The 10,124-nt window shown below is 51.9% G+C and overlaps 1 protein-coding gene across 9 annotated transcripts in view; it reads right to left on the bottom strand.

Moving 5' to 3' along the window:
- The window catches only part of CAPN15 (calpain 15), a 44,821-nt gene extending 34,984 nt beyond the window's left edge, over nt 1-9,837 (bottom strand). The window contains exons 1-5 of one of the 9 annotated variants that reach the window (XM_021411153.1): nt 9,321-9,825; nt 9,051-9,233; nt 6,407-6,459; nt 5,214-5,359; nt 3-322 (exon numbers count right to left, since the gene is read on the bottom strand). In XM_021411153.1, the coding sequence (XP_021266828.1) occupies nt 3-178 (176 nt within the window). In that variant the 5' untranslated portion in view covers nt 179-322; nt 5,214-5,359; nt 6,407-6,459; nt 9,051-9,233; nt 9,321-9,825. Of the gene's footprint in view, nt 1-2; nt 323-5,213; nt 6,308-6,406; nt 6,460-9,050; nt 9,234-9,320 lie in introns of those variants that run through there. The other 8 variants (XM_021411154.1, XM_021411161.1, XM_021411158.1 and 5 more) reach the window with 8 other exon arrangements.

Genomic DNA, 10,124 nt, shown 5'->3' with positions numbered 1-10,124 from the left:
ACCTTCGCAGCCGGTGGTGCAAATGCTGTTGCTGCCGCGTTATAAGGTCACTTTCCCAAACGGGGCCACCGTGACTACTCCTATACCAGCCCACAGCTGGGTGCCCTGGGTAGGGTGGGCTAGTGAAGCCATGGTCCGACTCCGTCTCTGTGGCCAGCGATGAGGCAGAGCTCCCCATGGTTCCCCCCTACCCAGGCCACGCAGAGGTTTATCCTAGGTTAGGTCCAAGGCAGCGGCGCAGGCAGGTCGGGTGGGATAGGCGAGGCGCTGCGGCATGAGCTGCTGCCAGGTTCCCGACTCAGCGGAGAAAGGAAGGTCGGTTCTGATCAAGGGTTGGAAAAAAAACAAAGAGAAAAGGGGAAGGAAAAAAAAAAAAAAAAAGGAAAAAGAGAGAAAGATAAGGTATGATTGCAGCAACACCCCTCCAGTCTTAGAAGCCTGTTAATGCATGCTCTGACCAGGGCCGTGTCACTGAAGCCAGCTTTTGCTGCCTAGAGATGGGGAGCACAGAGCTGCAGAGGAGGATCTCCCCAGGTAAGGACCAGGAGTTTCCAGGCTCCGGTTTGTCTGCAGGGAGGAGATTTCATTTTTCCTGTATGTAAAACTAAATATTCCTCTTTTCCTGTTTCCTGCTAACACCGCGCTAACGCTGCAGACGGGCTGCCCAGCTGTCTGCACAAGTATGGTTCCTGTGACCCTCTCACACGGGGCAATGAAATACTCCCTTTCAGCTCAAGCCAATTTTTAGCAGATTCTGAGCATTCCCCTACCCAAAGAAGTGGGTTTGGGGCTTTGAATGTTCTTCCTTTTCACCCTCTCTCCTTCACGCTTCTTAGAATCTCACAGTTAAAGCCCAAACACATTTCTTGTCCTCTGACATTGAAAGAAGTTTAAACATATATGTCTCCTTAAAGGAGAGAGGCATGGCAATCTGCACGTGTGTCAGAAGGAATGGATCAAGGGCACATTTAACAGAGAGAAAAGAAGAAACGAGGAAGAAGGAAAAACTAGCACAGCTGAGCTTATTCAATTACCCACCAGGATTTACAGAGATGAATGAACTGTAGAAAGACCTTTGCGAAGAATCTACTTTGCACAGCGAAAAGGCTGAAACAAAGATTCCTAAAATACAGCTTTTCAACCCCGGGGTTGTTCCAAGGGACCAAGAAAGGCCTTGATAGATAACAGCCTCTCAAACGCGGCAGCTCAAGGAGCAGGTGCAGTTTTGCTACAAGCTTAATACTGAAACGTGCCTGCATAAGGCCATTAACTGAAGAACATTAGCTACTTTGTCATGGTGTCTTCTCTGTAACCTGCAAAGCCTGCGCTAAGGAAACAGAACTGGTAAAAATAAAAGCTCGACAACACAATTTTCCCTGCCTCAATTACCTCGCTGTAATTGGTCTGCCTAATTGCAGTGCATCGGGCAGACTGAAGACAACGCATCCCTACACCGAGCTCCCTGCACAACAGCAGGACTTTGATTTCTTGCAGGTCCAGCCAACGTGGATCCCTGGCACTTCCCCTCTCACTTCCTGCAACTCAGGCAATTAGCTTGCAATAAATCTGATTTTCTGGCTAACTGAAAGCGGTGATGGGAGGGGAAGTATCTCCCAGCGTCACGAGCTCAAGTCTGACTGAGACAGCCCAGTTTCACACCACGCGAAGAGAACAAGCTGCCTCACCTTCGGAGTTGTGTTTTCCCACAAGAAAAAAAATAGAACGTTAAAGCATGTTGGGCAGCATTCACCCCAGGCAGTGTCAAGCAGAAGCTGCGATGCTCAATTCGTTAACAGCCTTTTCCTCTGCACAGAGCCAAACTGCCTAACGAAGCCGTTCCACGGGCAGGATCGAGACCGCTTCCTCCGCCGAGTCCTGAGCTGGAAAAGCAGAGCCCTTCGCTTCTTCCTCCTACGTGCAGAAGTGTCAGTTTCAGCTCACCACAACAGGCACAGGACATTCCTGCTGCCAGCATCACTGCTGGCTCCCAGCGCGTCGCTCAGGCCTCGGCCTTTCCTCCTCCTCAGCTCTGCACCGGGACCCGAGCACGCTGCAGAAAGGAGAGAGGCTGGGAATCCTGCTTTAAAACCCTGCGGTAAGACCCCGCAGTGGGCGGAGCTGGGCAGGGCCCTATAAATAGGGGCAGGATAACCCTGCTAAGTCCTGGTGATCTCCAAGACTGTCTGGTCTAAGTGGGCTGCTTGGCTGCGAGCGCTGCGTGAAATCGGATTTCCCTGGGCAAAGCAGTAAATCCTTCTCTCCAGGGTTACCCTTCACCTGCCAGGTGAGAGCAGCCAGCAAGCAGTGCACAGAGGGGAGCACTGGCCGAAGTCCGTTTGCAAACAGGAGGAGAGGCATCACTAAAGCTCAATGCAAAGCACGTACCTGCTTGCCACGCTGAGCCAGAAAACGCCTTCGGCCAACAATAAGCAAAGGAAGAGTCTGCAAGATGGAAAGATGAGAATGCAAACTACACCCTAGCAAGGGGAGGGGTCAATTAAAAAGGCCTGCGAAGAGGAAAGCCTCTCTGAAAGCACTGAGCTTTATTTTTAGGAGCTTCTCCCACTGGGCAGGGAGATGCCCCACGCAGGTACACAGCCCGTGCTGAGCAGGGCAGACCTCAGCCCCAGGAGGGGAGCAAACTGCCAACAGCTCCTCTGCCTTGGCACCAAGAAACAGGATTTTTCCTCCTAATAAATAAAGCACTGCTCCCACCTACAATCAGGACAGGAAGCAACAAAGCGATTAGATTGAAGTGTCTTGGGAAGGGTGGAACTCATTCATGGAAATGAGCAGTTAAGCACCTTACTAAGATGCTGAGTTGGGATTTTGGGTTTTTTCACCCCTTGCAGCTGCAATAATTATCAGGTTTCAACCGGCACCGCTCAACTGCTCCCAAAATATTGCTTCCAAAACTAAAATAGATTTCATCTTTCCGCCTCCGAGTCACTCGTGTGCATTTATGCCGGTTTGCGAGGCAGACCCTTCCTCACATCACCACTCCCTACCAGGAGCAGGCACTGGCAGCAAGCTCAGGACAGCAGAGCTTCCCTGCGGAGGTTGCTGGGAGAGCAGAGTGGCTGCCTGGGTGCAGGACGAGTCCTACCTACACCTCAACACCAGGCAGCAGGTTGGGTCCCTGTCCTTCTGCCACAGCATGCAAAGCCAAGCACAGATGTCCTCAGTCACCTTCCCTTCTAAAGTAGATTTCCATTTTGAAGAGAAAACAAAACAAAACAAAACAAAAACCCTAGGTGAAAAAAAAACGAAAAAAAACAAGACCTAGCTCACATGTTCCAAAGCATCTAGGAAACTGCAGGATCAGCTTGTCCCAAGATCTTCCTAGGATTGAGCCCAAGCTCTTCCCTCCGGCATGCAGCAGGAAGAGACAGGTTTCTGGAGCTGCTCCAGCCCCTGAGAATGCCAAGGGCAGATTCACCTCACTTGGTCCCGTGTGCAGAAGCCCCCTGGTATGTGATAGATGCTCCCCAGCTCCTTTTGTTACCTATCTATTTGTTCACGTAGCACAGCTCAGCTCCTGCCTGGGTCTTCCAACATCTCACTGTTCTCAGCCTCCCAGACCTAAGGCCAAGAGTTTGTCACCTCATTAGTTTCTCCACCCTATGAAGTCACCTCTGAGCTACTGCCTTCTCTGCTAGGACCCAGGAACGAAACCACAGCCATCCTGCACACCAGACAGCTCTGTTCACAGTGTCCCCCATGCACCTGGAGGAAAAGCATCCTCAGAGCTGTGCCAGAGGAAGATGAGAGCCTCCTGCTACAGCACAGAGGCTGCCAGCACCAGCTCTTCTTTTCCCTCAGCTGTGTGCATGTCCCTGCCTTGGGAATCAAAGGCTGGACCTGCTATCAGCCTCAGGAGCAAAGCTCCCTGCTCTCACTCACATGCAACCTGTTCCTTGCAAGCAGAAACAAGGGTTTCTGAGATGTCCCCACCTGAAGTCAGAGGTCAGGCACAGGAAACTAAAGATGGTTGCAGTGCAGAGGCCTGATGGTGTCATACCAACCCAGCAAGTAAAAGCAGCTCAAGCATTTGTGTACACAGCCAGTGACAACCAGCCAAGCTCCTCACTGCACAGGGCAGGGTGGCAAAACCTGTGGATGTGCAAAGCCAGGCACGGGCACCAAGCTGAGCACGATCTGCATTCACCATGCTGAGAGGACCTTGATAAAAGAAGAGACAGCGGGGGAGGATGGGAGAACAAGCTCTCTTTTTCCCATAAGGCAGGAAAAGAGCAGACAAGCAGTGAGACATCCACATCAGACAGAAGCAGGCCAGACTGAAATCCAAGATGCTAAACCCCAACTGAAGGAGAGCTCTATGGCTCGAGCACAGCAAAGCTCCCACTGCTGCCAGCAAGACCCATGCTGCAAAACAGCCGAGCAAACCAAACGCCCCACGCTGATCAGGCAAGTGCCTTGCACAAAGCTGGCATCTTGGTGACAAGAAATGGAGTTCTGCTGCTCTTTCTTCCTGCCCTCACCTGCCGAGCCAGCGCTCCAAGGCAGCCCAAGTGCTGCAGCCTTGGCAGGAAATGAAGCTGTCAGAAAGTTCCAGTTAATTTGCAAAGTTGCCGGAAGGGAGAGGTGGGAATGTCCCTTCAGGAACAGAGTGAAGCATAGGTCTAACAGGAAGGACAGCCCAGCAGGATGCTGTTCCAGCCTTCAGGCTCTACCACAGAACTTCCTGTGTGACTCAGGGCACAGTCCTGGGACTCAAGGCATTGCTCCACCTGCCAGGGCCAAGAAGCACTCAGGCTCGCAAGGCACGAGGATGCCAGGCGTTACACAGCACCACGAATGGGGGAGCAGGGAGGTGGAGAAAAGGGAGTAGCTTACCCACTCCAATGTTCATTACAGGGCAGCAGGGCTGGGAGAAGAGAGGCCAGTCAGGATTCCTGGCCCAAGATGAAAATCTAGGGGACTGGAAGCTGCAAATAAGCTGTTTTCCCAATCACAGCGAGGAACAACGCTGGTGAGCTACTCGTGGAGATACAATTAGATGAAATTAGCTGCCTGGATACAGTTTTCTAGACAGGTTATTAATGAGGTAACAAGATAACTTAACCTGGAAACCTAGACCAGCACATAACAGGACCTCATACTTCATGCTACGCTTCAGCAAAGTCCAGAACAGCAGCACATCTTTCTGGCCACAGACATTAACATGCAAAGGCAAGCTTGAGGATCTTTACCTTCTTTCACCTGCCTTGAAACAGGTTCTGGCCCAACTTTAACACAGAAGAAACTCATACACGTCAGCTGAGTTGGGCTGAGCTGCACTCAATGCCCAGCACTGACTCTTCACAAGTATGCAGGCAGAGGAAGAGTTGTCCAAAGTCTGAAGCAAAAGATTGATAGGAAAAGTAGATTTACTGCAGAGCCAGCTTAGCCACAAAGCAATCAGCGTCAAAGCCTGAAAAGTTTCCTCTTCTCCCTCGCACAGCACACTGTAAACCAGTGACAGATTATCCAGTGAGCTACTGGAAATCTATCACGGTCACTTTGAGAGGGGGGATTATACAGATTCCAAAGGGGAAACAGGCATCTTCATTGCAAGCTGGGGCGAAGAAGACGGACAGGAAGGTTTCCTCAAAATAAAGGTGAGCTTCAAACCCATCTCCATAACTAAAGAATGGGAAGGCCCTTGTCTGAATAAGCACGAAGAAGGGCAACAAAGGCACAGCAGAAGCACGGTCTGGATTTGCACAGAATAAAAAACAAAACAAAACAAACAAATCTCTACAGCCGAGGGCTCTATTCAGTCAATTAACATTACTTCAGTGAAGTGCAACAGGGCAACTTGGATCTTGCAGTTTACCGGCCAACTGTGGCTGGCTTTTGAGTGCAGTGTTAACAGAAGTGTGTGTGGGCTGGCACGGTTCATCTCATTAGCAACATCGCAGTAATGCCACAGACAGAAAGACAAGGGGAAGAAACAAAACAAGGCAAGCCACAGCATCCAGCCTTGGGAAGCTTTACCAGCAGATCCAATTTCCAGATCTCTTCCTCTGTGCGTTTATAACCCTGGCAGCGGAGCTCTGTCATCCCCCTCAGCCCACAGACTACCCCAGCTACAAAACATGCCAGGCTGAAAAAATCACCCTGACAGACTGCCTGCTGAGACCAGTCGCATTGTGAAAACCAGGATGCCTTTATTTGCATGCTACCGATATGCCACAGCTTTAATGGGAAGCAGCATAAGCAGGGATGCTTTGCAGGAAAAACACATACGTGGGCCTCTTGCCAGCAAAATGCATCTTGAGTAACACGTGTGCTCTTAGTTTTCTTTTTCTTCTTCTCCCCCCCCCCCCCCCCCCCAGATAGGTTTAACTAGACTCTGGGTTACCCAGCAGCAATAAAACGCTTTCTTCCCCTTCTCACTTACAGCAGAGTGTTGATTGGTAAACAGCAGATCTTCCAGTCTGAGGCTGTGCCAGCCTGTGCAGAACAGAACTGTTGTTATTGCACATTCACAGCTAGAGATAAACATGAGTAAGAGCCAGGCACTGGCTCTCCAATGCATTTGCTTTATCAAGTTCACCTTGACTCAAGTGTTTCTGACAACATCTCTCCCTCCTGAAGGGGCAAGATTGCAAAAGTAGCAAGGACAAACATTACAAAAAGACAGCAGTGACAGCCATGCACAAAGTGCCCCTCTGTACTCACTAACACTCAAACTGTGCAGCTCAGAGCTCCACCTGCACTTAAAAAAAAGCCAAAAGCACAACACGGAAATAAACGGGCCCAACAAAACCAACCTCCCAGAAAGAAACGATAGAAAAACAAACCAGCTTTCACATAGCTCAGGATAAACCTACGCCGAGAGCCACGGCTGTGGCAGGACGTAAAGGTTACGATGAACCAGGGAAGGAAAAAAAAATTTGCAAGTCATCTCTCATCTGCAAGACAACACTGTGCTACGGCACAAGAACAAGAAACCAGCCCAGGAGAACTGGATGCTGGAAGTCAGAGGAGAGTTTCTAACCTTTCCAAGTGGAGATCTCTGGACCAATTGCTCCAGAAGCGCTGGGGAAAAAGCACGCAGTTAGTTCTGACAGTCAGCTCCTGGCAAAGCTCATGACCTGCACAAGATGACCGCCTTCAACAGTGTTGAACTGGGCTTGACCCAGGAATTCCCTCCTGGTCACTGAGAAAGGCAGAGCTTAGCTGTGTGACATCAGCCACTCGAGTTCACGGAGAGTTAGAGATGCCCAAGCGTGGCAAAAAACACAAGGTCAGACCCAAAAGGACACCAGGGATTGCATCTTCCGATCATGCTAAGCTGACAGATAAGCAGATGAAGCGCTGGCCACTGAGGAAGGGAGGGGAAGAGAGTTGCAGCAAGAAGTGCAGTCTCAGAACCAGTGAAAGCCCAGGGCACAGACTTGAAAAGCAGTCTCAGAGGAAGAGGGAGGAGGAGATGTGCCCTGAGCACACTGTCCCCAGACACTTCAGCCACAGCTTTAATTCAACAAGAGATTAGACCAACAATAAATATGTAATTCACCCAAACCACATCCAGTTGCATTCCTTTACTAGAGACAAATCCCAGTCTTCAGTGCAGTGCCACGTCCAGAGCCAAAAAAAGCCTCCTTTCACAAGGGCAGCACTACCCGCATGCCTCCTCCTGCCATTTTAACACAATTTAGACTTTCCTTGCTTTAATCAAGCACCATGTCCCAGTTTCCAAACAATCAACCTCAATTTAAGCCACCACGTCTCTGGCTGTGCCTCAAGCAAGCACAGAGGTAGGATAAGCCTGACAGAGAACAGTGGCATTTGGCATTTCCATCACAAACAACCAGGAGATAAAAGCATAAGTATTACTGAGAACTTCTCTGGGAGCACAGGGAACAAGGGAGGGACAGGGAGAATGAACCCGAGGGGCCATGAAGATGGTTTCTCTGCAGGCACAGCTCAGTGCTGTAACCTTATGGAAAAGCACCGAATTCCTGCCCACTCCTCTCTCCACCTCCAGATTTCGCTTGCACCCTGATCTAAGTCATCCTGAAAAACACACAAACCCTTCTGCACACTGGTGCCTTGGCCATGCCATTGTTTCTGCCAGGAGATGACACTGTCATTGAAATTATATGGCTGGAATAACATCTGATGTAACTGAAGTGATGTAGATACAACAGGGCCTGACCCCCCTATGACATTCCCCTTTCCTCACTGGAATAACCATACTGGTTTGCTGTCTGCTTCGCCAATACAGCTGAAGCCATAGGATGTGTTCAACTACGCAGGGCCTTAAGCAGCATGTGCCCATGAGAGCAATTATTTGAACAAATATAACCATCACATGAGGAAAACGCTACGCTCGAGATGAGGGGGCTGAAAACTAACGCAGATGCTTTCAGGAAGCCTTCACACGGCAGAGCCAGCCCCGGCAGGCTGAGCCACGCAGCTCCAGCACAGCCACGGGGCCCGGCCACACACAAGGTCTACACCACCAGAACACCACCCCCTGCATGGGACACCCCAGCCATGTCCTCAGCACGAGCCCAGCCCGGTGCCCGCCACCTGGCCCTGCAGGCCAGGCCCTGAACCACCAAGCTAAAAGCAGCCAAGCTGCAGGAGGCACACAAAAAAAGCCCCTCGCTGTGCTCGTGCCGGGAACTGCCACGGCACTGTGGTTATCACAGGAAATGCAATGCAGAATTTTTTCGATTAGTTTTCCCACCCATGCGTTGCCTCAAATACATCCTCAGTCAGCCACACGGATTCCACGGCTTAAGGCTGCAAGGCCCTGGATGACCACACGCTTTCTCTTCCACTCTCAGTTTCCTCTTCACCGTGAGAACACGAGGGTAAGCCAGCATCTCTGCCCCTAAGAGCTTGTGGCCCTCACACAGACAGAGAGAGAACACTTAGGGACGGAACTAAAACAAGAGAGAAGGACAAGAGGCACGGGAGAGAAGAAGCGGGGGTAACCATGCTCACAAAACAGAGGAGAAAAGGCCTTTTTTCCTTCCAGTCCCTCCCAGCCCAGCACGGAGCCAGCTGCAGCCAGAAAAGCCTCTCACCCAAAACAGTTCAGCTCCGCGGGTCCGATGCCCAGTTGGTGTGAGCTCAGCCCGGCGTCCCCGGAATGGAACGGCTGCTGCTGGCGCCAGCTGCACGGCCCGCTTGGAGGAGCATGCTAGATGGTCTGCACAGAGCACTGGCAACGTGCTGCGCCTGCCAGGAGGAGCGGCAGCTGCACCAGGCTGGGGAACAGAGAGGAGAGACACGTCAGAATGAGGGCTGCTGAGACCCGCGGGCTCATCAGCAGCGCACCAGCCCACGCCACCGACCTCACATTTTGGGTCACTCAATCGGCGTCCGCTTGAACTACAGCTCCCAGAAGGCTCCGTGCTTCCTGCAGCATCAGCCTGGCGTCGGGCCGGCGCTCGATCCCGCCCGGAGACAGGGCTCGGTCTGCTTCTCAGCCGACTCGGACGCTTCACCGGCGGTTTCAGCCCCTTTGGCTGTGATGTACTGCCCCGCTCCCCTGCACGCGAGGCGGCCGCTCAGCGCTGTGCTGGGTCACGCAGCGCCTCACGAGCGCAGCAGGATCCCGAGGAGAAGGGCTCTGGGCAGCTCTCCACAACGAGCAGGAGGGCAGGATTCCCCCGGAGAGCCACACAGCAGCGCAGGGAAGGCTGGAGGGGCACGCTGCCTGCATGTTCAAACACAAAGAGACACGTTAACCACGCTGCACGGCCAGAGCATCAAGGCCAGAGCATCGTTAGCACTTCCAGCTGCTGGAAATTGCCAAGTACAAATGTGATTAGGTCCAACGTGCCCGCCCCGTCCCCAGAAGGTGTGGAGTCTGAGCACCAAACCCAGCTACCCTGCCTCCCGCAGGGCACTGCCCCGCACCCCTTCACACTCCCTGCTCTCGGAGCGATGTGTTTTAGTGAAACTCGCACTCACAGAAAGCGCTGAAAGGTTTCTATAAGACAGAGCGACAAGAACCCTTGCCCACCGCTGTTCGGCTTGCTGGCACGCTTTTGCTTTGTCTGGTTTAGACTGGGGAGGAGGCAAAAAAGCAAAGGTTTGAGCCAGAACACTGCCATCACTGAGCCTTCCAGGGGGGAAGGGTGAGAGAAGCACAG

The sequence above is a fragment of the Numida meleagris genome, chromosome 13 (genome assembly GCF_002078875.1).
Source record: "Numida meleagris isolate 19003 breed g44 Domestic line chromosome 13, NumMel1.0, whole genome shotgun sequence".
In the NCBI taxonomy this organism is placed as follows: Eukaryota; Metazoa; Chordata; class Aves; order Galliformes; family Numididae; genus Numida; species Numida meleagris.
Note: the sequence above shows the minus strand (reverse complement) of the source record. Positions and strands in the feature narration are given on the sequence as shown.